General features: G+C 41.1%; 1 protein-coding gene across 2 annotated transcripts in view; it reads left to right on the top strand.

The window, feature by feature from the left end:
* AGPAT4 (1-acylglycerol-3-phosphate O-acyltransferase 4) overlaps nt 1-26,095 on the top strand; it is a 67,395-nt gene extending 41,300 nt beyond the window's left edge. For both annotated transcript variants that reach the window (XM_026845474.1, XM_026845475.1), the window contains 5 exons: nt 1,711-1,864; nt 8,555-8,657; nt 10,804-10,879; nt 16,145-16,343; nt 24,756-26,095. In XM_026845474.1, the coding sequence (XP_026701275.1) occupies nt 1,711-1,864; nt 8,555-8,657; nt 10,804-10,879; nt 16,145-16,343; nt 24,756-24,847 (624 nt within the window). In that variant the 3' untranslated portion in view covers nt 24,848-26,095. The remainder of the gene's footprint in view (nt 1-1,710; nt 1,865-8,554; nt 8,658-10,803; nt 10,880-16,144; nt 16,344-24,755) is intronic.
* Nucleotides 26,096-26,702: the final 607 nt, after the last annotated feature.

Raw genomic sequence — 26,702 nt, 5'->3', positions numbered from 1 at the left:
GTGGAGTGCAAGGTACTGTAGTGCTTGGGAGGGATGAAGGGCATAGACAATATGGGATAGTCACTAGGTTGCTCCTGAGAACTTTGATTTGTGAGCTTCCTGGCAGTATCAGGAGCGTATTCTCTAAGAATTGATTCAGTCTTGAATGTCTCATGTAATGGTCTGTCTTGCCAGTTTTCTTCCACTGTATGGAGCAGCTGGTGATGGTGAGAGAGGATTCAGTTCAGGAAATGGGACCTTATGCAGCTTCACAAGGGCCTACAGAAACTATTGTTTAAGAAGCAGTTTCCTAGTGAAGATGTATATGCTGTATCTCTCATTCTCTGAAACAAAACTTTTTTTAAATTGTCATTGATTTAAGTGAGTGCTAAGCAATCGAAACTAAGCTCTGTGCATGGATGATGATTAAATGACTTCCGGGCAGGAGGCTGACTAGCAAAGCAACAAATCTTGGTTTCAGTTCCAGCCTCTCTCACAGGGATTTACCTACGCTCTGTGACTCTTAAAAGGTGTGGCATGCCTTTCTTGTACACCTAGGCAGTCCAGCTCTAATTGGTGAGCACAGACTGCCACCATCCTTTATAGACTGCTGCAAAGGTATTACTAGGGAGCTATACCTGTAGTAAGAGATACAGTTGTTGATGTAGACCTGGGATTGTTGCAGTGTGGAGTTTCAATTTGTGTTTGTATGGTGACACAATGTCCAAAGGCACAGCAATAGCACCTTGGACAGGTAAGAAGAGAGCATGCCAAGTGGGCTGGAAGGATTTTCTCTTCAGTTTCTGTATGTTTCATCTAGATGTTTAACATTATGCATGTGTTACATGAGTAAAAGTGTTCTTAGATGAGCTGGAACTGAAGCTGGCTGCTTGGCTAGTTTTCTTCAGTCTCTGTCTTTGTTGGCTAAATCTTTGCTGTGGGTTATGAGGACTTCACTTGTGCTATTTGGCAATGCTCTTTGATGTGTTAGTTTGCATTCAGGCTTAGCAGAAAGCAGATGGGCAAGTGGTAAATCTCCAAAGATCTGCCCGCTCTCCCCTGCATGCCAGTGGCAAAATTGTAATCATTCATGTCTGAGCACTTCCACTGTACAGTTTATAAGGGGATGAGCTTTCAGTTGCCCTGCATCTACTGCCTTACATCTGTTACCAGCTCAGTCACTGGCATCAAAATTACTGTAGTTGTCAGTGGTCCTCATGCCATAGTGAAAGCAAGTGGGTTGGGAGTGAGGGGAAGCACGCTGTAGCATTTCCTAGAAGTGTGTTTGGTTTACACACTTAACCGAGTTTTAGATATCATGACACTCAAACACCTCGCCATCTGTGAGAGATTTGCAACAGGAGGTGTGTTTTGAGTGTTTTCTAACATCTCGTTAGAGATTGAGTGACTCATTTAGAGAAATCAAGTCATTCTGATAGCAAGTAGCAGAGCAGATGTTAAAGCCTAAATGCTAGGGTTCAAACCAGAGGATGGCAAGTTGGATGGGTGAGGGCAGTTGAGAGGGCTTGGGTTTGGCTTTTTTTTGGTGTGTGTTTGGGGTTTCTTTTTTTTACTCCAGGGCAATTCAGTTACCTAGATGTGTGTATGGCTACACTGTCCCTGCTAGCAGTGTTCATTTGGGCTGTGTTGGTGAGAATTAGAGAGGCCTCTGGTCAGACAGATGTAGAAGACCTGAGCTGTTGTCTAACTGTAGTTCTCTCTTGGTTTTAGTTCCTGATTCATTGTGAGGGCACAAGGTTCACAGAACAGAAGCACCAGATTAGCATGCAGGTAGCTGAAGCCAAAGGCCTGCCCAAGCTCAAGTATCACCTGCTGCCACGAACGAAAGGATTTGCTGTCACCGTGCAGTGTTTGAGAAATGTAGGTAAGGAAAGTCACAAGGAGCAATGCTAAGTGGTTACTTCATCTAACTGCTGTCACTTTGCCACGCTCTTCTTTTCCCTGTAGCATGTGACCTAGCAGAAAAGCCTGCTAGGGATCCTTTCTGACCTTTCTTCTACTAGCCTGCAAACATTAAAGATGAGGTTTTACTTACAAAGTCCTGGGGCAATGTTGTGTTTTTTGTCTTTGTTTTGTTTGCTGTTACTGTGGGTCTCTATCGGAGGATCTCAAGTTGCACATTTCATACTTATTGCCAAAGGATAATATTTAGTATTTACTAAGTAATCCTGTTCTAAATGAAGCAAATACATCACTAGAAAATGTGAGGCAGTGTGTCTTAAATATTTTCTTGTTGTAAATCTCTACCTCAAATAACACCATTTATAAATAAATATTCTGATTTAAATATCTGTATAGATGTACTCTTTTTAGAGTTTCCTTGTGGAGCTGGGGAAGGGGAGTAGACCTCGACTGAAGATACATGCAGGCAAAATTTATAAATAAATAATTTCTACATTACAGAACATGAGTAAGTTTTAATTGGTTAATGTTGTTCTGAACTCCCCACCCCCCAGTTATTTCTGGTACATGCCTTTGCCACCTTTAAAGGGACATCAGAATATGGGACACATGCCTTTGAAGTGTTTTTGTTTGACTAATACAATCCATTAAAGTCTTCTGCTGTTTACTTCATGGGTAAAGGAAAGACAGTGCTAAGTACCCATAGTGCTACAGTATCTTTGGGGTTTGGTAGATTGTGTGTTGTTAGAAGGCTGATATGTAAGAAAGACAAAGTGGTTAGTGGTTTAGAAGAAAATGTTCTAGCTTGATTGAGGTTAATGTCAAAACTTCTTTTGTCTTTGAAGACATGTTTTCATGTGGCATATCTGGGATAGCTGCTGTAAAAGCTTTGCAGTCAGCTGTCTTGCTATCTCTCATGTTTCTTCTACATACCCTCTTGCAAGTCAGGTAGATGATATCACTGTTGTGGCTTATCGGGCATTCACAACTTCCCACTCCCAGAATGGATAGCATAGCTTGGATCTCTTCTGATATGTGAAGATGATGTAAGTTATGAGCAGCATCCAGCAACTCCCTTAGGGCACAGTTTAACCTTCCTTTTTGAATATGGGCAACTGTTTTGCTGAGGGGGAGGGGGTAGACTTGAGGCATTGAGGAAGAGCTGAGTCAAAACTCAGTGACCTCCAGTGCTCTGCGCTGGGAATCAGAGATAGGTTATTTTGGTGGTGATTTGTTATACTCATTACTCTGTGTAAAGCAAGCAAAACGTGGTATGATTATGTACGAGTATCTGATTTGTTTCAAAAGGAAACAATTTTAGGGCACCCAATGACATTTATAAAATGTTTTAGGCATTCATGTGGTACACTCTACAGTAACACTTCTTAGGATCCTAAATATTTTAATTACCTTCAGAAAAAGAAGACTGAGATTACTAGATTACTTTCGTATTTAGGGAAGTGTATGTCACTACCTCAGTCCAGAAGCTGTGACTTATAGTTCAAACAGGGTAAGGCTAGTAAGAAGGTAATATTACCCTGCAAGGGTTCAAGGAGAAGCACAGAGAGACATAACTTCTCATAGATAGATAGCTTTTGTTGAAACTGTATAGCTTAAAAACCCTACCAACAAACCTCTGAGGGAAACAGCTGATGACCCCAGGTTGGTGGTGTGAAGTCTTCTGGATATGTTGCTTTACTTGCCTTGTTGCTTTTTGCAATGAGGGGGAGATAAGAGTTACTGTCTGGGTTACTATAGGTTTCTCTTCTATAGAGACAAGGGGTACATGTGAAGAACATTTGAAAGGCTTTTGTAAACAATATCTTATTTTTAGAGCTCCTTAAAATATATAATATATAATATATACAGGCAACAGGGAAGTCCATAAATGCTTTTTGAATAGGGAATTTGAATAGGGAATGACAGTCCATAATCTATAAATGTAAATTCTATCTAGAAATTATTAATTTCTTACATGAATACTGATAGGATTTGACCACTTATCTCTGTCAACATGCAGTGGCATTTGGTACCCATGTTATAAGCAGTAATGTGTTGTTGTAGGTGTCAGTATATGCAGAGGCTATATGCTGTAGTAATTTGGACATTTTTTTGTTTTGAATATTTACATTGGTAAACAGTACTATTTGATTATTTCACTATAAATCCCCTGAGTCTCATTGTTATGCTCTGCCTTAAAACATGGCCCAGGACGTGACTGTATCCCTCCATTACAGCCTCAAATTACTTGTTCCAAACAGCATCAGTGTGACTGATGAATTGCTGCTCTGTCTGCAGAAGAAGCAGTGACTACATGAAGATGTTCATAGCTTCAGTTCAGTGACATCTCTAATGATCTACAAGAATGACTTTTGCAGGCTGACGTGTCTCTCTTGCAGTATTCACATCTACTTCAGTGGCCAAGTCTGCAGGGGGATATCCCTCCATGTCTGAAAGTGAGAGACCTGGGCTGAGCTGCCTGAGCCGGTTTTGGGGCTGGCTGCTTAGGCTAATGCACTTTCTGCCCTTCCACAAGGGGTGGTGGGCCTGGCTGGAGTGCCTGGCTAAGGGAGACAGCTGCGTAATGATGTAGCAGTGAAGGCAAGCCAAATGTTTGGATCTGGCTCCAAGCTGAGTGTGACGGAGATCAGCATTTCCTTTTCCTCTAGTCTTTGTTCCTCCTTTCTGACAAGGGTGTGATTCAACCTGTTTGAGGCTGTAGTACTATAGGATGGATGGATACTGGTTCTGTGGCTCTAGGGGTAGCTCACCCACAGCAGGGTCATCACACCTTGGTGCTTTGTGAAACTTTGTATCAATTCAGTGCTAGCTACTGCAGTAGTTCTGTGTCTGTTGGAAACAGGCATTGGTGACATCAGTCTAGCAAGTCCATCTGTTTTGAAAAACTTAGCTTCAGCAGGAATTTATTTAATGTGCATACATGAGAATCTGCCTCCATACCAGTGGTGCCATACCTGTCAGCATAAGCAGATATATTTAGATAAAAATGTCCTTCACACAAAATAACAAATAAAGAATTTTCCCTCCTAACTCATTTCTTTCATAAGTGATAATGGAACTCTTTTCAGAGACTTGCTTTCACAAATTCATATATCTGCACAATTTGGTTCTTAAAGGAGTGCTTTTAATATTTTTTTTGAACTTGTTCTGATATTTGTATTGGTGGCCATGTCTACCAGTTTGGTAGTACAGATGCAGTCCCTAGGAACTTCATTTCTAGAAGCTGTTTGCTGTCTTAATAAATTGCTGTTATGTTGTAGAGTTTGCTACCTGTACTGTTCATGGAAGCAAATGAAAATACAGGTCTTATTCTGAAGCATTCATCCATTATTTACAGTAAAAATGTCATAAATATTGCAAAAGATATATTTACTGTTACTTTTATTGCCAGGCAGTTCCTTTCAGCTGTTTTTATTTAGTTGAGACTTGTATTTAAAGATGTGCCTCACGATGGATTGTAGTTAAGTCCAGTTTGTCAGCCTTTTCCTCCAGTTGTGCATGGTGGGATCTACTGTCCTAAAGGGTGTGCATGAGAATAAATTCCAGGGTGACGTTCTAACAGAGTTCGATATGAAAGTGTTTGGGGGTTTTGCAATGACTTCTTTTCCCATGAGCTGCACTTTAAAGTCCTGGATTTTTTTTTCAGTGCTTAGTGAGGCTCCTGGTGATCCTCCTGAGCAAACTAACAAGTTTGAGAGGATGAGTGATTTTTGACCCAGATGACCAGAGCAATAAAATGTTAAATCAAAGGATTGTGTCAAGGTGGCTGTCATACCAGCAGTACAATCAATTCCATCATCTCTTCCCCTCTCTTTCCTTCAGATCATTGTGTGCCAGTATGAAGCCGTATGTAGGCATGCTCATTGCCTATAGTTTGATTTGTCAGATGATCATTCTGGCATAATCCACCATGTCCACAAAATAATGCATTAAATTAAAGAGAACAGTTGAAAAATCCTCTTTAGATATGTAATCTGAAGATTTCTTAGGTTGAAATTAAGAACTTAAATCTTAAATTCCTAAGTACGTAGCTCTCTGTCAGAATGCTTGTACAAAGAACCAAAAGGTAAAGATATTTAAAAAAGCTGGGCAGAGATTAGAAATCAAAAGAGCTGGCCTTTTTTGTCAGAAAATAGCAATTTGGCCAGAAAAATTTTGTTTTCAGTTATGATCTGTGCTGAGCTTTTGAAAAGGCTTCCAAATACTGAATTGTGTTTGTTTTTTAATGAAAAAGATATTTTAAGAGAACTTACTTGAGAAAATATTTTATTTCACAATTGAAGCAAAACTTCACAAATGCTGCCTAAATTAGTCTGGGAGTGAGACAGTTGCAATATGTTCAAGATACTGTGAAGATATTTTTTTAACTTGGTTTAGAATATGAAATTTCTTGACTTTTCAGCTTTTGGATGGGAAGGTCATGAGATGTCCGGTTCTAATTATGTAATTATGAAATACTTAATGAAAAATCAATTTTAATGTGTCATGCAGCATGCTAGTGCTGCTTTGGCTGTGCAAGCTTTCTGGCAAATTTTAATTCTGTGAAGTCTTTTTCTTTGACAGTTCTGCTATTGTTTTCCTGCACTTTCAAAATGGAAAAGCTTAAGTCTTCAGATATTTTATATCTGGATATAACAGGGGTCTCTTTACTCCTGCATATGCTATCCTTGTCTTGAATTTGGCACTGCTTCTCACCAAAAGATTTCAGTGTGATATTGAAAAGGACTGGACTGAATATCAAACTACAGACCAGTTACAAACCAGAATGGGGTATTTTTTTCCCTGGAGTGAAGGAAAACTGAGTACAGCCATCAGTGCATAAAGGTGTTCCTGACCAACTCTACAGAAGTTTTTTCAAAACAGGAGAAGCATCTTCCAGTGTGTCTGAGCAAGCATGCAACTCATATCAAAACTGAAATGTAGATGTCTTCTAAATGACAAAAGGACAAGTGCTGTGTACATCATACTTTCCTTTATTGTGTCCCTATTGTCGTTAAAATAATCTCATGCTATTAATGAATAAACTAAGAAGCTTACCCCATATAAACCAAATTGAGCTCTTGTCTTCCTTCAATTACACTGGATTAGTAAATTAGAGTGGATTAGTAAAATCCTTCTACACTAAGAAGCTTAAAAATGGAGGTAGATAATTTATTAAAAAAAAAGTAATTTCCTACTTATATTGTACAGGGAGAGTAGTGTGCTTGAAGTAGATTTTGGCTTATGTGTTGTAGTTTTGAGTTTAGACTAAAAATCCGACTGTAGTAGGAAAAGAATAGAGTTGTTAATGAGGGATACGGTCTGTATGCAGTGACAGGGTTTTGGCCTCTGTTTTCAGGATTTCCTTGCAGTGCTGAAGCCAGGCTGTTCTGTTCTGCACTATGAATTCTGTTTTGCAATAACAAACGTGGTGAGTTTCTGGGGACTGAATGTTGTGATCACGCTGTATTTCTCTCTCATAGCTAGAGAGACTTCAAAACCAAAAGCAAATCTGTTCTGTGTAATAAAAGGCTTTCTTAGGTGGGTCAAGAGCTGTCACAATAAAGGTTCATCACAGTGTTCATTATTGCAAATCCCTAGAGCAGAAAACCTAAAATAACAGCAAGCTGCACGTGAAGTGCATGTTAGTCACTTTTGTGACAAAAAAAAAGTTTTGTTTCTGGCATTGATCTTAGAATTCATACCACGATGCACAGTTGGTTTCAGTGTCAGGATAATTAATTGCTTTCTGGTAATTTTGTGACATCAGGAAAACAGTGTCTCTAAGGATGTGTTCAAATAAACTTTTTTGAAATGCTTTGTGTAGTTAAAAACAGTGAATGCTTTTTCTGTAGAACCTGCTTGTTAATGCTGTCTTAGTTTAAATATGAATGACCTTTGCAAATACTGTTGCTGTGCAGTCCTGAACTGCAAAAACTGTTTTCTGGAGGCTGAAAGTTTGGCTGCCAGTTTTGTTCTGCAGAATGTGGATGTTCTATTCCTCACAGCTGCAGGTCCTCATAGCAGCAGCCCAGCTCACACAGGATGTGGTCTGTTACTCTGTTTCTGCCTTCACCCTATAGCAAGTGCCTCAGTTCTCAAGTAACGGACATTGAAGGGGAGGTTGTCTTAAACCCCAGTGATCATAGTTGCATTAAGCCCTTTGGCTGTAGGATGTCTCACACACACTTTACCCATTCTTAGTCAAACTGTAGATATTGTTAATTGCTTATGAAGTGTGTATCTGCCTGGTTATTCACCCAGATTTCGGGTGGGAGTTGTGCTATTCGCAGTTAGTTGAGAAAGCTAATAGTTTTTCAGCCATTTGACTCCTACAGTGTCTTAGGTATGTTATCTGTCAGAAACTGTAACTGTGTTCCCTATGCCCAACATTCTGCACCTGATGGGGAAGGCGGCATGGGTGGAGAGCAGACCTTTCTAGTCTACTGGTAGTTCCAGAAAGGGTCACTGGTTATTTGGCCTTTTAAAGCCTGCATGTTGAATATTCCATTGTCATCTCTACCTTGGTGACAACTCAAACTATGGAGCTATTGCTGATGACTCCATATTTACATATGCTCATTGTCTGAGAGAGAACGACATTTCCATTTTATTACTACAGTACTTACATAACCTGTTTCTCTTCTTGTAGTTTCTGCAGTCTATGATTCTACCCTCAATTTTAGAAATAATGAGAATCCAACGTTGCTGGGAGTTCTAAATGGAAAGAAATATCATGCCGATTTATATGTAAGGCAAGTAATCCATATTTCAATTCCTTTTTTTGTCATACAGGAGCGTGTACTTGCAATCACAATTGCATAAATAAGGAAATATTTTCAACCAGGTAACAGATAGCAAATCTGTAGTAACCTGACTTCACAGAACTGCAGATATAAACTCATATGGGATGGAAAGGTTTTCTTGTAAAGTTCTGTGACTTTATATGTGTGAGGATCCTATAAAGGTCTACAGATTTTTTTTTTATTTTTTTTTTTAATTAATTTGCGTGTCTATTTGTCAACTTAGCAGCAACAGTGGGGCCTCTTCACTCACTTGGTCAGAATACCAAACATCTACTCAGTGTTCGGATGGAGTGGCTTTACATCTGTCCCTGGCACAATAGTTCCCACTCAGGTGGAGGCCAGGCTCAGGACTGTTCCAATCTCTTTTTGGTGTAGCTATTGATGTATTTGACTGCCACTCTCTTCTTACCAAGAAAGGGGGTTGTTTAATGAAAAAAACGATTACCTGGATTCTGTATCATTAATGTTTCTGTAAGTGCTGAATACCCCAATGGTTTCACATAATCTTAATGGGAATGGGCCAATTCCAAGGCTGTTATTCCTAGACCAGGTTCTACCAGCAGCACCCATGCTGCAGGCATTCAGGCTATGTGATGGTTTAGGGTTGGAGCATAGGAGCCCAAAAGTGATCCCACAAGTGGCCAGGAGTTCATCATAACCCTTTTATAGCTATAATTGTCTGGTCCAATTGGTTTATCTTGGGTACTGACATGAAGCATTAGTAGGGTGACCTTTTCTTCTTACCTCCACTTTCTTTCTGTTTGAAAAAATACTTTCTTCACAACTTTTTGGTCAAAGGTAAAAAAACCTTTCTTTTGATTCCTCGTGGATGCAACAGGAATTTGCATTCCCACTTGGCTATCATGGGTAGCTCAGCCTAGTGGCCTTGTGTTTGGTGTACATGGCCTGGCTGGCTAGTGTTCATGGAGGAGCAGCTGGCCCTACCTGAGTGGGACATTCCTCCGGCAGTGTCGGTAGAGGTGTGCATCTTGCTGTGTCTCCCTTTACACCCTTTCAGCCTCCTGCAAGTTAATCTGGCAGAGCATAGAAATTGCTTTCCATGACATGGGCTAGCTATTTGTCTTTTTGAGCTTCCTGAAAAGGAAACCTCATGGCAAAATTTATTTTGGCAGTTAATTGGGGACCATCACAGATGTTCTTCAGAATCCTCCATATTTGCTTATTGAAGTGCTGTAGCTGTTGCACTCAGTAGAAATTTGTAAAATTTGGATGGCCTTGTTTGTCTCTGCTTAAATTGTGATGACTTACAGTGTTTGTCATCTTACGGCTTCCTTTAATGCAGGAACAAAACTGTAGTGTCACACCTCTTAATTTATCAGCTGCGAATAGGAGCATCGTGACTGTGAAAAGTGCCCTCTCCTGTGCTGAAGGAAGTTAATTTGATGTTGCTCTTAATAGATATTAACTAAAACACATGCTATATGGAAAAAAGTTAAAATTATTAAATATTGCTATTAGCATACATAAACAAGGATGACAGGGGGATTTTTTTTTTCTGTCACAGGATTATTGACCAAAATTCATGTAATGTGATGAAAACTTTGTTTTGTCAAGACAGGGTTTTTCAGTGATAGGAGCCATTTTGCTGTAAATTATCCACCCAGGCTGCATGCAACAAAATTACAGGAATTGGAAATGCTACCTGAGAAATACTAGAGTGCTTTATCCTAGGTATAAGGAGAACAGCTTGGGTTTTTTCTCCCTAATGCCAAGCTGTTTAAATACAGTCTTGAACTCGATAGGTAGGATAAGAAATCAATTTATTTAAAACCTTTGTTTGGAAACAGAAAATTGCAAACCTTTATCTAGGAAGTGGCTCTACTGAGCTCAAACATAGTGCAATACTATTTCATAAATCTAAATTTCTGAATTTCAGCTACATCTAAAAACTAAAGGTGACTCTAGAAGCAAACTATACTTTGCTGTTCTGGGAGCTGTAACCATGAATTAAAAAAAGATGGAAAATATATTGAGTCTCCTGTCAGATAGATAATCTGTCTGTATAATGTAAGTGCTGTTCATGGGAGCCAAAGTATTTCATATTATTCAATTTCTCTTTTTTTACCATTGGCAGGAGGATTCCGCTAGAGGAAGTCCCAGAAGATGAGCAGGAATGTTCTAACTGGCTCCACAAACTGTATCAAGAAAAGGTTGGTTTTTTGTCTAGACAGCATTTGCAAGCCACTAGTGCTCAGTTATTTATACTGCTAGTAGACCTTTACAGTGTGCATGTGTAGTGGTCCTGTTTTGGGGGCCTGGGATGGCTTGGTTGATTTGGGTTTTTTTTTCAGGATAAGTGCCCTGTTTCTCCAGACACAAACTGGTCTTGTGCTGTCAGTCATGATGGCCTTTATTTTGTACTTAAAGAACAACAGGAAGAAAACTTAAGCAATCCTCAATAGAGTAGTTTTAAAACTCTTGTTTAGAAAGTTGCATAAGGATACAAAAAATACAACTACCTCCTGCCTGGTAGAAGGACCTCCTTCCCCTTAAAGGCACCTCTGAAATCAATAAGTAATTTGTGGGCTAAATGAGGTATATTTTGCTTTAGCGTATTAGAATTTTTTGTCCCTTGTTTTACCCTATCTTTTTTTACCAAGGCAAAGATCCAACATTAATAGAACAGGCTGATAAATTGCTTTCACATTGTGTGCAAAAAAGGCATGCATTTAAGATTCCTAATTACATAGGATGTGGGCAGAATAATAATGACTGTGTTTGTAAGTGCCTGGTGATTTTTATTTTTTTTTTTCCCCAAAAAAACTACTTTTGTATGTGTCTTTCAAAGTTTCCGAAGCTGTTTCTCATGGGTTTTGTTTACATCAACATAGGAGATAATGGCTGGGAGATGCACTCTTTGAATACAGGCAGCACTCCCATTTCAGTCAGTGGGAGTCACAGGTATGCAAGGCATGAGAGCCTGGCAGCTTGGTTTGCTGTAATAAATTGATTTCAGTTATGTATTCAGACTGTAATACAGTAGGGCTTCATATTTAGAAGTGATAAAATATAGCTACATTGTGGTTTTCTCTCACAGGGGCAGCAAAATTCTGCTGTGCCATTTATACTTCACCCAGAACACAACATTAACATTTCTGTATTGACTGTGTTCTACTCTTTCTTGGCTTCAAATCATGACTGTTTCTGGTTTAATTCATTGCCCCTCTAAGCAGCTTGCTTACAGGAATGTGAAAAGTTACTGTGTATTGAGACCTCAGTTATAGATCCACTAGCTTTGCCTCTGATCTCGCTTCTTGTATGTTGTGCCACTAGCACCTAATTCAGACACAATCGCCAACACCTTTCTGCAGGAAGGCATTATGTTACCCATGGGCCTGTGCTCTCTCTGTGGGCATATAAATGCAGGTGGCCCTTTTGCTGAACATTGCAAAAGTCCACTTTCTGCTGCCATGACTTTATCTGTAACCCTGTTTCATGTTCCTAAAAACTCTTTGGACATTTGCAAGAGAAGAACGTAAATCAAATGAGAATATGGTGATTGTTTTCCTGAATACCTTATTACATAGTTTGCTATGTAACTCACTCAAAGTTGTTTCTGTTATTCCCTCTTTGGCGAACACTCAGTTATTTCTAGTGCATACATCTTATCCTGCTTTCTTCATAACAACTTAGTTTGCTGGTTGGTTAAATCCAGTTTCCTATTAAGTATAGGAGGAAGAGATGTTCATTCAGTTCTCCTTTTCATTAAGACCTTTTTGGTTGTGTGGCATTTTTTTGAATGATGGGGGTATTTTTGGTTTGGTGGTGGTTTTGTTTTTTTCTGAAAGTGGCATAATCTTCTTCCTTCAGCTGTTTTGCATCAGTGAAACTGTTACTTCATTTCAGACATTCATGGTTTACACAAGACCATGTCTCTGTAAGATCAGACTGGGAGAATATAGAGCAGGGACAACTTCTTCAAGACTTCTGAGATGATGAAAGCCCACCTGCAGGGTAAAAATGCAGTTCTGTTTCACCTTTCTGTCATGCATCTTTAAAGACATAATTGTCTCTTAAGTTGGATAACAAGCAGCATTGCCCCCTAGGTGTTGTTTCCAAAAATGAATTCTGTCCTCAGAGTCAGTAAATAATTATGATAAAATGTACCAAATCTGTATTCAGTTGGCAGTAATTTGTTGCAAGATATGCACTCATCCCCTGGTTGTAGCACTCCACTTTCTGTTTCAAAGTAAGGCAAGGTATGCACACTACTGAAAAACAGAGCCCCTGTTTTCTCTTACATTATGGTTGCATGTGCCGTAGCTTATTCTCAGTGATTTTCATAATTTTGCAGTATCTTCTCAAGACTTACATACTGTGTGCTGAATTATGCTCTAGTAATAGGTGGGGTCTGCCACAGGTACTGAGATCAAGGCTGGAGTACCGTGCACTTGTGATAAGGGCCACAAAGCTGTTTAAATGAGTAATGAAATCAGCACATGAAGGGACATTAATTTTTTTTTCTTTTTTTTTTTTTAAACTGTCATTAGTAAAAGAGTGAGAGTCTTTGAAAAAATCTTTTTCCATTTTTTTTTACCTCATTGTCTGATCTGTTACATGTACCTCTATCTGAGATGCTGCTCTCTGGGAGTCTGGTATGTTTATGTTCTTGCTACCTATCACTTCGTGTTCTGCAAATGCAACGAATAGGGCCTTGCCAGATAAACAATGGCACTGTGCTGTTCTAAACCAAACACTGTTGTTCTTCCTTTCCCAGGCTTACAGTAAGCACCGTGTCCACGTACTTCTTCCCTAGCTGGGGTGAATTTTGTCCTTTCACAGATGGCCAGCACTGTATTAGTTAATGCAAAATTATGACAGAGCTGCATTTTGGGTTGCACACATCTTCTTTTTCTTTGCTTTTTGAAGCTGCCATTGCTAGAAAGACTCCCTTTGACTTTAATAAGGCACAGGCTGAGCATCTTAGCTGCCTGGTCTGAAGAGGTGCTGTATAATAGTTACAACTCTGCCAGCTCTTGCATGTTTGTTTTCTTTTTTCACCTCCTTACAGCCTCAGTGCCTAAAATAGAGTTCTACTTCAGAATCTTAATTTCCATTAAAAAGAAAGCAAGCTTCTAACTCTTCTTTCTTGTAAGAGAAGCATGGAAAACAGGGCATGAAAATATATGCTGAAATGCCCCTGGGAATTAGCAAAGCATAACTGAAGAGGGGAAGTGAACAGAACTCAAGTGTTCAGGAACAAAGGATATATTTTTGGATACTTTTCTTTATGGGCTTCCTCATGAAAGGGCAGTGGCATACCTCTGCAGTCAGACCTCCCTGGTGGGAGCAGGGAGGAAGAATCCAGTTAGCCTTTCACAAGATGATGGATGTTTCCTGATTTCCCCCCACTGCATTACCCACTCCACTGTGTGAAGTAACTCAGATTTGGTGGGGGCATTAGAGGGAGCATGTTTCTATGTCCAAATATGATACTTGGGTGGGTGGGATGTATTACAAACTGAAGACAAGCTCTGTATGCAGGGGAATGAAAGGAACTTAATGTGGGCGAGGTGATTGAGGGGAATTGAGGTACATCATGGGTTTAAATGCTGGCTTGAGCTGTTGATGGGTACACATAGGCACTCTTGCAAAAGCTTAGAAGACAGATCAACCCACAGATCTCTACTGCAAAAATGTGAATGTTTTTAAGGGTAAAGTATGGTAACGGAATTGAAGAGCTGTTCCCCAGAACAATGTGGAACATGTAGTGGAGGTGATGGCAGTGATATTGTTTTGCCCGTTGTATATTTCTTTCATCTGTTTCATACCTCTTGGTGAGATGTGGTCAGCAGTTTTGCTGCCCCTAATGCTGCACAGAGCAAATAAAGAGAAAACTGCTGGCCTGTTTTAAATAAGTGTGCCTGGCTCTCTGTAGCAATAGGCCCCCTAATGGCAATACGAATAATAGTCAGAAATTCTTACCTTTTCAGGGCAATACTGGTATTTAGAAACCTCATTGTATATAGTAGCATTCAATTTACTGATGATTGGTAGCTCTGTGTCAAATCAGTCATAAACTGAAATCCTCAAGGCACTGTAAAGAAAACTTCATACACTGGGTAATTTGATGAAGACAGCTAATTAATTGGCCATAGTGATCCCAGTACAGTCTAACTCACATGCGCAAAATAGTCATAATTTTTCTAATCTCAATAGAGTGAAATGCTTTAATTACTGTGTAATCTCTTAAAAGCTGAATGTTCCCTTTGAAATAGATAATGGTAGCAGCCTGTAATTGCTCACGTTGATATTAAATAAGTAAAGAATTGTCTGTGTCAGCTGGAGTGTAAGGAAATGTAAAATCATAGCATAGTAGAAATAATCTTGTGGTTGATTAGGACCAAAACAAAATTAGGCTTTGCCAGAATTTTTGGAAACCATCATAAAGCATTCCTTTCTTTGAAGAAATTTGGTACTTCATTCTGACTAGATTGAGGTTCCTTTTTATGTCAGTTTAATGCTGACTTCATTAATTAACCAACTTTATGTGATAACACAGATTATAATAATCTTTGCTTTTGAACTAGCAGGAAGGGTTTTTTTTCCCCCACCCACTTTGATATCTTAGGTTGATATCACATTGCTACAGGCAATGCTGTTCATCCATATGGGCTCTAGAGGAAGGTACTGAATTCTAAGTCTTCCATGCTTTAAAAAAAGCTCACCGCAAAACAACAACAACAACAAAAAAAACAACCAAAAACAAAAACAAAAAAACCCACTCCTCTGTTTTCCTCATATGATACTAAAAGGGAGAGTCCTTTGGTCAAAACCAGTGAGAGATTCTAAACTATTTGCATGATCAACTGTCTATAAGAGGTTCAGCACCCCAACTTCCTTCCGTAAGCCTCATGGGAACAAGATGAACAAGACTGCATCTATGGGAAAAAGCTGACAGAAGGGACTGGTGTTCCTTGGAGTATGGGACAAGATGGTGTCTTCTCACCTTTTCTGACAGGGCTGTTGATGCTGTTTCAGTGCAGTGGTTGGAGAAAACATTAGGGAATAGAGGATATGATGCTGAATATGTAGCCCAAATGCTTCTCTGGCTTACCAGCAATATTTGATCAGTGGCTGCAGCCCTTGCAGGAGGTTCAACAGTGATGTCTGCATTGCTGCAGGAGCGCACATCCCCTCACCCTTCTTGTTTTACTGGGCTTGTTATAGTCTCCAGGCATGCTATTTTCCAGGCTTCTATATGTCAGAGAAAGAAAGAGGCACACATCAATGTAAGCTCTTCTTTTTTTTGTCTGTGTGCTTGTTGACTTCAAAGTACGAGCTTTCCAGCCATGACTTGGTCTTTGATCTTCCCCTGCGGTTACAAGCCTGAAGAAGGAGGAACATCAAAGTCGGGAATGGCTAGTTTTGCTGGCAGATGGGGATTTAATTGTTGCCCTCCTTTGTTCTAATAGGATGCGTTCCAGGAAGAATACTACCGAACAGGAACCTACCCAGCAGTCCCTATAGTACCACCCCGACGACCATGGACACTTTTGAACTGGCTTTTCTGGGCCTTATTGCTGCTATATCCTTTATTCAAGTTGCTCATCAACATGATCAACAGTGGATCATCACTGACACTGGCTACTTTTGCATTTGTCATCGTAATGGGTAAGTTTTCTGAAACAGAAAGATTACTTACAGGGTAACTGTCAGATATCATTTATTGAGGCTTCCTAAATATAAACATGACTTGCGAATTCAACAGACCAGCTGATACTATACCCACTTTAGCCTGGAATAGGTTAAATAGATTATTTTTTGTTTGTTTATTTTTGTATGCTTGTGTTATTTTTTTGTAAGAGCTACATACAAATTTTCTGTTTCTGTAAAAATCAAAACAGTAACATTCCAGTGGGTTGCCGAAAAAAAGCTTTCTTTTCTTGTGTAGCGTGTTGCTGGGTTGTACTACGAATGCCTGGAAGAGATGCTTAAGGATAATGTATTCTGTTGAGAATTCTTTCATCTAATCATAGTCTTATATGTCATCCAGTGGAATCCATGAACTTGCGATTTAAGGACAGCCTATTGTGGCCATCTACTTAGGTAGCACAGGACATAGACTATCACAGGTGATTCCTACAGTTCCTGTGGTAGTTCTGAATTGCCCTGGTTTCTGTTTAAACTAGTATGTTACTTAAGAGAGGAGGAAGGAAAACAAACAAGGAGCTGGCCCACAGAAAGGGGGGAAGACCTCATTTGGTATCCTTCATGGAAGCAGGAACCAGGTCAGTTTTGCAAATTAGATTGTATCTGGGTGTCTGTGCTTTCTGGCATATTAAGTGCCTGTTTGAAGAGTAAGTTCCCTTCCAGAATAAGCCATACATTTATAAAGCAAATATTTTCAGTGGCTGCACTGACCATCACATGTATTTATGGTTTCATCACCTTAGTGTCTGTGTATATTGCAAAAACCCTTTGAAAAAGAAACAGAACTTCACAGTCCTTCTCACTCCTGAGTGAACTTGGATGCAGGGATAGTAGAGTTAGCTTAAAAAGCCACGTCCAGAATAGTAACATGGAGGAAATAGGAAAACATAGAGCATTTTCTTGTCTCAGAAGTGCATCTTTGGTTTCTACCTACAAGATTGTTTGTACTGCATAATATTTCTTTGCATTCTAAGAAATCTGAATCTTGAGTAGGTCCCATGCTAGTCTATTTAAGATGATGTCCTTTTGCACATCTGTGATATGGTAGGCACACAATATCCTTTTTCAGAAAGTGCCCACAAAATCAAACTCCATTAGCTACCATGGAAGCTTCTTATAATTGGAGAAAGAAGAATTTGTGTGTGTGTGTATGTGCATGCATGCAGGAAATCTGCATCATGGTGCTTTGGGCCAAAGGAAAGAAAAGAAGAGCAAGGATAAAGTCCAACATATTAGTTGGTAAATTAATGTGGACAAGGTAGAGGGAAAGGAAGGGACATCCTATGCTCTTGTGTTTACCTGGACAAATTGTTGGTGCTTTTTACCCTGGAAATGATTTATGTAAAATGTGTAAGAGTTTCTTGGAGCAGGGACTACAACTTAGAAGCATTTTTTTTTACCCACCTTACCTTTTGGAAGGCACAAGTAGTGCCCCACCACCACCACATACATCTTCTCTGACTAGTGAATAGGGTGGGAATGAAGAGTGAGTACATTGGTTGGGGTGTGCTTCTCAGGAACGTGAGGTGTTAGGTTCAATTCCTCTTCAGTAGCAGAGAAAGGTCAGTCGGTCTTCCCTGTGCTCAAGTTCAAACTGTGTATACAACAGTGGGTGGGATGAGGTGTGACACCATTGCAAATGCTACATCCCTGGCAATAGCACTCAGGAGAGCACTTGTTCTGTCTTTGGAAGAAATGCTGGCATAGTCTGCGTTTGGTGCTGGGCTGGGGAACAATGGCCTGATGGGGCACTAAAGCTTAGCCATTCCAAAGTTTTTAAAATTTCTCATATTTCCTTCAGCATTTTCCTCTTAATTTGGTTGCTCCACTCAGGGGGATGATTGGTTGGGTGCCATTCCAGAGTGCCTTGTGCTTTGCATGCCCTTCACAGGGAACTTCGCTGCATAATTTCGGGGTTTCTAGATTTTAACCTCGGGGCTGGATGATGTAATGTTTGGCATTGTGGCATCTGTGATGCTTCTGGATTTAGCCCTTACTAATTTAGTTAAGTGACACCACACCCTTCACCCCCCACCCCAAGTCCAATACCATCTTGCCATTAATGGCCTTTACAACTAGCTCATGTCTTCTCTCTATCAGGAAGTGAGGGGAAAGAACCTGTAAAGAAAAAAAGCTATGATGCTCCTAAGAGTGGACTGCAAAAGAGCCCTTTTCTTTCTTTTTTTTTTTTTTTTTTAATCTTTCTTGCTGTCTTACTCCCCACTTAGCTTTATTCTGCTTCTAGCCACAAGGAAAGGTTAATAAGCAGGCTGCTGTGAGTCCTCTTTTGAATGCAGTGATAATCCAGTGGACTTGCTTTCAGGTTATTTGTAACACTGGAGCCAACAGGAAACCACAGCAGCAGTCTGTTGCCAGAATGAACGCATGAGCTCCCAGGCTTCAAAAGCACAGCTGAGGACCCCATTAAGAATGGCAAGATTAATGGCCCACTGTGCCCATGTGCATTGCTGCCCCATACATCTCCGCCACATCGGTGGGATGGCACAGGTTGCAGTCCTCTGCAACCTTTGAAAGACCCCTGTGCTTAGCAACAGCTCTGCTCTCTCTCTGAATATTTGGGGTGATTAAACCCAAAGTACTTGTAATTGGCCAGGATTTGTGGTGCAGCAGGAGACACTGCATTGTCTGTAATAGAGGCCGTCACCTAATTAGACTTAGCCAGCCACCTCTTGCTGATGAGCAGGCAAAAATGATGATGGTTGTCACTTATTAGCAGATAGGTGCCCTGAATCTGTGAGAGTGGAATGAAGCTTAGCCTTCAGTAAAAACAAAGAAAAAGCAGAGCTGGTTTATCTGGGTCACTTAAAAGTGCATGTGTCACTACTCACCAAAAGAGCAACAGTTCCCTTACTGTGTTGTAGTCTGTATCTGTTTTACTCTATCCCTTTAAAAGCAATGTTATTACTAGTTAAGAATCATTGGTCTTGTTCTGTGGAAGCATCTCAACTTCAGCCAAAGCTGTCACATTGACTTTAGTAGTCAGTAGCTGAGTTTCTGTAGGAGGGCTGTTCTCTCAAAACTCTGCTCTATATCCTGAGGGGTGTCTCTGTCATGAATGTCCTGGGAGTGACGCAGCCGACTTCTGACAGAGGAGCAACTGATATTTTATTCTGCAGTTCTGCCTCCAGCTTTAGGCAAGGCCTCAGAAGTGACTTCAGCAGTGGCTGGGAGGTAGCAGTAGATGAACACAAATGTACCCCGGAAGTTGTGATCCTTGGTGCCAGTTGGAACTGTCTGTCTGGCAGGTCCAGTCTGTAGCAAAGCAGGGTGGACTGTATTTGCTGTTCTCCATTGTGAGTGGTAATCGGTACCTGGTGGCTTAACAGTGTAAAAGGAAGCTTTTTCTGTAAATCAGGATTTACCATTGTGATCAGATGATAAAACTGCTGTTTCACATTGCTTCTAGGAGACCTTTTCCCTCTGTTCGTTAACTGAAGCAGCACAGGTAGTTGCATTTGGGATATTATTTTTTCATATGGCAATTTGACAGCTCACCTGATGCTCCAGAATTGAGAAGCTTATTGCAGTCCCTGATAGCCCATTATAAGTAGACTGCTGTTTCTAAGGGCAGATTTCAGTACCGGATAACATTACCTTTATTAGCATAGGTGCAGATAGCACAAGAGATGTGCATAAACCTTCTGTGGTAGGAAAGAGCGGAGGAACTAGGAGGTCTTTTTACCTGGTACCCTCTGCTTTGTTTCCAGAGTGTCATTTCTCTGTTGGACAGTCTCTGCTAATTGTGTTCTCCAGTAAAACACTTACTGGATTGTAAGTAACTGGCTGTTCAGGTGGAAAGAGCCGTAAGAGAAATTCCCCATGGCGGTCAGTCTGGAGTACAAGCACTGTAATACCTCAGACCCTAACTCTCAGATCCAGGGAATGAATAACCAGTGTATATATAACTCTGCTGGTTCAGCTCAAACACTTTCAGCCCTAAATAAACGATGTCTCCTCTTTATACTGAGAATGCTGAGCCATCCCCTCTTGCTTTGCTGGGCAGCAGTCTGGCTATTTATACTCACAATAATCATTGCATTGTGCTAGTATCTAACTACCAGCCTGGGACCAGGACCCTTTTGTGATACTACTTGAACCAACACAAGGCAGTCCCTGCTCCAGAGGATAAATGCTCAAGCAGTTTGAGGGACAAAAGTCTCTTTGGAAAACTGGGTTTAGTTGCATAGGACACATGGCAAGAGAATTATGTACTTAGCTCATAACTGCTATTTAAAACTTGGGGCTGATATTTTGGTGTTAAAGCAGTGAGCAAGTCTGTCAAATGTCAGTATATGAATTTGACAGCTGCTTCTTTTTTTTCCCCTCCTCCTGCTTCCCCAATCTCTTTTGACTCCAAAGAACCCAGCATTAGGTTGTCTTTCATGTTTTGGTAATCTGTGTTGAAGAGGACAACCTTCATGCTCCAGAAGTATTTTATTATGGAGCTGTCAACAGCAGTTAAAAGGGGATTGTTGGTGCTGTATGCAAAAGATGAGAGGGCTTATCCTGGCTTTTAAATTAAGAAGTAGCTCTTACTTGTCTAATGTTAAAAGCATAATGGCATCTGGGCTTATGGCACGGAGCCAGCCGTTAAGTATCAGTTACAGGAAAGAAAAGTAGTTCATCTAAACCAAGTGTAAGTAGTAATGAGCCAGCTTTGATTCTGCAGAAGCTGTTGTATGTCTGCTCTACAGTACACGCATGGTGCTATTGGAAAACCCATTTCCAGAGTGCAGACTACAAACTGTGAGTGAGTCTTTGGTGACCTGACAGTGTCCAAGTGCAGAACATGGACCGAAGGGCCAGAGCATGATGTGATCTGGGCAGCAAGCTGCTGATGCCCGTAAGCTGAGATGAGTGGAAGGTGAGGAGAACACAAGCCAGCGGTGTTAACAGTAAATTTTACAACAGCAGGAGGATACAAATCGTGTGTAGGATTCTGCTGGTTGGTGGAGCTGACAGATAATCTGACCTTTCAGCCTGGTGCCTAAAACTGTTCGGGTTTTTTTTTTCACTTGCTTGTTTCTTCTCCTTAATAGTATATAAGATAGGCCCTAAATAGCAATCTCTACCATTCACATAAGCTTTAATTGTACAGATCTTAATTTCAACATATAACCCATGTAACTCAGGTGTACAGCAGACTATATACAGGAAATTTTTATACCCCTACCTGCTGTGCTGCTTATGGCACTTGCTGTGTGGTACAAACCCCAGGTAACAGATGAGAAGAAATCCTGAGGTCTGAGTTTTTTGCTGAGGGATGTGTTACTATATGTGAGGTGGTGGTTTTCTTGGAGCTAAAATATGTTCCAGAAAAGAGATTCCATTATTGGCTCTGTCAATTTGTGTTAGTTCAGTCTTCCCTCTGGCAGGCAGAGCAGGTCCTCAGCAACCTCCTGCAACTTTTGGCTGGTGGGTAATGATGGGCAGAAAGATGGCAGGAGCTCAGTTACCTTCTGTAGTTTCCCATGGAGCAGTGCAGGGATGCCTTAGCTGATAGCTTCTCTCTTCTGCTCTTCTCAGAGTGGGCTTAAACTCTCAGCTGATTAAGTTATGCACAATTCCTGCCTGATCTCCATCTCTCCCCTTCCTTGTAGTAAAAAACTTAAGTCCCCCTTACTATAGTTGTATTTAAAACAACAGCAGAATAAATCCTTAAACATGATGATATCACTGGGGTGTGCACTAAGGCTCCAGGAGTTGTGGCGAGGCAGGCAGTGCAATAAGAAACCACTGAGGCACCCCAGCTTTGCTTCCAGAGGCTTGGTGAACAGCAGCTGTCCCTTCTTGCACTCTGCCTGCCCCAGGGTGCTGAGGGCTTCAGGGTGAAATGAGGACAGGAGGGCAGTGGCAACTTCTGCCAGGGAGCAAAGAAGAAAAAAAACCCCAAACCTGAACTGCTGAACTAGGTGTTTTTTGATATCTAGGCAGTGTCATGCCTCGAACTGGATGAAATCCCCAATGTGCTGTGTGGTTGCTATAACAGCTGCTCTTATTTATGCTCTGTGCCCTGCTCCAGATGCTGTTTCTGTCCCTTCTGGATAAAGCCTTAATAATTTCATGCTTACTCTTAAATTACAATCCCAGACTGCAGGCTGCATGTTGGATCTTCCTCTTGTCTTCCTTAGCTCATGGTCAGTTAAATGTCAGAGATGTGTTTTTCTTTTCTATTTGTGAAAGTGAAACCCTTCACTTGTCCCAGTTGCGTGTGTTTCCAGTCACAGACTAACAGTGGTGTGTGACAGTGAACTCCCTAGGAGCTATCTCTCTTTCTGGGCTGTGCACTGCACAGGGCTCTGCCTGTGAGAGGGCCTTGCTTTCCTGTTCCCTCAGCATCCCTAAGACGTGAGGGCAGCCCCACGGGCAGCCCAGCTTCCCCACTGCACCACTGTCTGTTTCAGCCATCACTGTGTCACATCGCGTGTGGCTCATCTCAGGTATCCGATTACCACCTGCACTTCTAAAATCTGTCAATTTATTGTCTTAGTACAAAGCACAAGTCTGTAGTTGATTGCTTTATTTTCAAGTGCTGGTATTGTGAAAGAACAAAACACAATCAGACAGAAAACAGTAGCTGAGGTGGGAAGGCACCTCTGGAGAACTTTTTGTCCAAACCCCCAGCTCAGAGTAGGTCCCGCTACAGCAGGTTGCTCAGGACTGTGTCCCATCGGTTTTTGAGCATCTCCAAGGACAGAGACTCTACAGCCTCCTTGGTCAGCCTGTGCCAGTGTTCATCACCTGCACAGTAAAGGGTTTTTTTCTTCCTTATGCACAGAGGGAACCTTCTGTGTTTCAGCTTGTGCCCATTGCCTTCTGTCCTGTCACTGGGCAGCACTGAGAAGAGCCTGGCTCCGTATGTTTTACACCTTCCCATTAGATGTTTATACACATTGGTAAGATTGCACTGAGCTCTTCTCCAGGCTGTGACCAGTCTGAGCTCTCAGCCTCTCCTTGTATGAAAGATGTTCCTTCCACTCCAATCACCTCTGTGCCCTTCACTGGCCTCACTCTAGTCTGTGCCTTTCTTGTACCAAGGAGCCCAAACTGGAGTCAGCACCCCAGATGTGCCTCACTAGTGCTGAGCAGGGGGAAGGATCATCTCTCTCAACCTACTGGAAATCCTCTTCCTAATGCAGCCTTGGGCAGCTTTGTCCTCCTTTCCCACAAGGACACACTGCTGGCATCTACCAGGAAGCCCAGGTCCTTCTCTACAGAGCTGCTTTCTAGTCTATCTTCTTACTTAGTTATTTATTCATCTTTTTCATGTTGCCTTACATTTGCTCGATAGTCTGTGCTCCACTTCACTTCAAAAGAGGTTGCTTGAAGCACAAGAGAGAAGCGGCTATTTATAAAAGCAATGATTTTGCATGGTTGATGTGGTAGCACCAGGTTACAGCTGGACAAGCAGCTGGTAAAACACAGAGCAGCACTGGTTACCAGCTGACAGCCCTCACCCCTGCCTGTGCTGAAGAGCAGCAAAGGCCCCTGGGCACAGGGTGCTGTATCAGCCCTGCTGTTCACACTTGATACCAGGCAGTGGTATGAAGCATCTGGCTTTTGGTGATCTTGGGCTCTGACTTGAGCATAAGGAGTTTTTTGGCTGGTGAGGAATTGTTCAGGGTCATCTTAGAGAGGTGAAGACCGATGGGAATGAGACTTCTAAGAGCATCTCACAGCACTGTGCCTTTTCACTGTTGGTCAAGAAGAAACTGGGATTTGGAAGCTTAGGGCAGGTTTGTGGCTTTCTTGGGTTCTTTTGTTTTTGTTTTAGAAAAAGCATTCTGAGCAGAGTGAAGGTGTTTGTGACTTCTGAGTAGGTTTAGGCCTGAAAGAAGTATGGCAGTTCTGGATATGTTAAAAAAGGATATTTTTTAATCAAGATCTGAAGTGCCCTTGCACTTGCTCGTGCTCTTCCAGGCACAGGAGCAAGCAAAATTCCCTTCCCCTGTCACACTTTGCGTGTGGACACATCAGTACATTTGTCACACAATTCTGGGGAGCCAGGTAATGCCAGCAGCCCCAGAGCACCCCCTTTCACAGCCAGTCTTGTCTGAGGCTTAACAGGGCTGAGCATGTCAGTGTGTGCCTCTCACACCCCTCCCGCTGGTCTAGCCTGAGGCCAGTGAGTGAGGATCCTCCTCAACGAAATACCGTGGGCAAATTACTTGATAGAGGGGCAGGGGGGTGAACCTTTCATCAGAGGTCAAGTAGGAGTAGGATGGGTAGTTACCTTTAATGCTGTGCTGCTGTAAGGCTGAGAACACTGTTAGTCTCTTTCAGAATGTTACACCTGTATGGATCTTCAGCCTTTGTCTGCAAGCAGGTTTTAACTTTATTTTTGTTTTGCAGCTTCTGTTGGTGTCAGATGGATGATAGGCGTTACAGAAATTAACAAGGGCTCCACCTATGGCAACAATGACAACAAGCAGAAACAAAAGTAGTATCTTCAGAGACTGCTTCTATCCAAAGGGAACAAATGCAACTTCTGAAAACTCTTAAGTGCATATCATGGTCCTTCAAGTGAGATCAGAGGAAGGGTAGGATGAGCAATTGCCATACATATCTGAATGTGTGCTCCTGTTATTTTTCTCTGCGGGTTTGGGCTGGATGACACGCTTGAAAGATGCACTCCGTATATTCTCCACAACAGGTTTGCATTTGTTTGGTTGGTTTTCCTATAAAGTGACTTAAGTTTTGAAGAGAAAAAAAAAAAAAAATTACAGTGTGCTTGTATGAGACTCTACCTGGAAACTAACCAGAGGTGCAGGCTTTATCTTTCTTAATTTGCTCTAAGGAACGGATAAACGTTGGAAGATTGTTACAAGATGATTAAAATTATAGTTGTGTAGATCACACATTAACAGTTTAACAACCATAATCTGTCAATGTTTAAATACAGTAAGATGCTCTGTTTGGTTATTACCAGTATTGGACTGAAGCAGCTCTACCGAACTGGGAGAATTGTAGTAGAGTTTTTATACATCTAGAACTTATTCCCACAGTGTGCACCACATGGCCCTTTTGACTCTTCAGCCAGACCCTGGCTAAGGGCCCACTTTGTTAGATCAGAGCCCTGCGGTGGCATAACCTGGAGTGGCATTTGGCCTTCTGGCCTGAGCAGAGCTAAGTTCTGTCTTTCCCCAGGCAATACATCAAAGGCATAGCTGAAACCTGTAATTCTTTTGAGAGTAAATGCCATTTATAGTTTGGAAAAACTGAGGTAATAAAATTCCTTTCAGCTTTAAACATTGATTAAAATTCTAGGCCTTCCTAACATTGGTAGAAACAAAACAACTGGGTATGCTGTAACTAAGCAATGCAAAGCATGCATTAAAAGTTATGCCCCACACCCGTACTATTGTGATCCCAATTAATCTGCTTGTCTGTCTTTTCTGATAAATTAGATTACATGGTATCTCACAACAGTCAGCCTGCGGTAATAGTTAAATCATCTTTTGCTTTTATTTTGGGGAGAAGAGGGGAAGCAGGAGAGAGACCTAGGACAACGCTATGACTTAGTTTTTTATGGCTGTCTGGACTTGTTTTGACACCCTTCTGAATTAAGTAAAATGATAATCAAGCCCCTTGGGGAAAACTGTGTTGCTCTGACATCCCTGATACTGATTCCAGGGCAGCCTCCTCTTGTTTTTAAACTTCAAGAGTTAAGAATATGTAAGTTACTAAAAAAAGCTTGTTTAAAAAAACAAAAAAGGAAAAGGAGGGGACTTCCAACTACCAGCAATTATAACTGAAAAAAACCCCAGTCTCTTTAAAAGATACTGATGCTGAACAGTGGGGATTATGATTGGCATGTTCAGTGACAGTACATTTTCATTGCACATAGGCCTAAACAGTGACATTCTAGGACTGAAGAGCCTGTGTGTCTCTAGAGAAGGTGGTAAGCAGTCTTGATTCTGGCAGCTGGTATAAAAAAAAATATATTTCCTTTCCTATAATAAAACTGAGGCCAGAAGAAATGGGCTAATACAACAGAACAAATCATTCCATGAAGTATGTATTTGCTGTTCAGTGTATCAGATCATCTAGGAACTAGTCTTCTTAATACGCAGCACTGAAAGAGCAGGTATAATAGTGCTTTAGCATGGGTTAGTAAGTAAAGTTTTTTGTGAGCAGAGGGAGTGAAACATACAATGTGAAGGAAGGAACAGGCCTTGGGAAGTGTGAGGGATGATTTTGGGGGTGCTTTTCCTCACCTGTCTTGTGTACACACTATTCCCTATGCTCTAAAGCTTTCTGGAACAGGTTGTATGATGTCACAAAGTAAGTTGGACTTTA

The sequence above is a fragment of the Athene cunicularia genome (assembly GCF_003259725.1).
Source record: "Athene cunicularia isolate RWA chromosome 3 unlocalized genomic scaffold, athCun1 chr3_part1, whole genome shotgun sequence".
NCBI classification, from domain to species: domain Eukaryota; kingdom Metazoa; phylum Chordata; class Aves; order Strigiformes; family Strigidae; genus Athene; species Athene cunicularia.
This window is presented reverse-complemented; position numbering and strand designations above follow the sequence as displayed.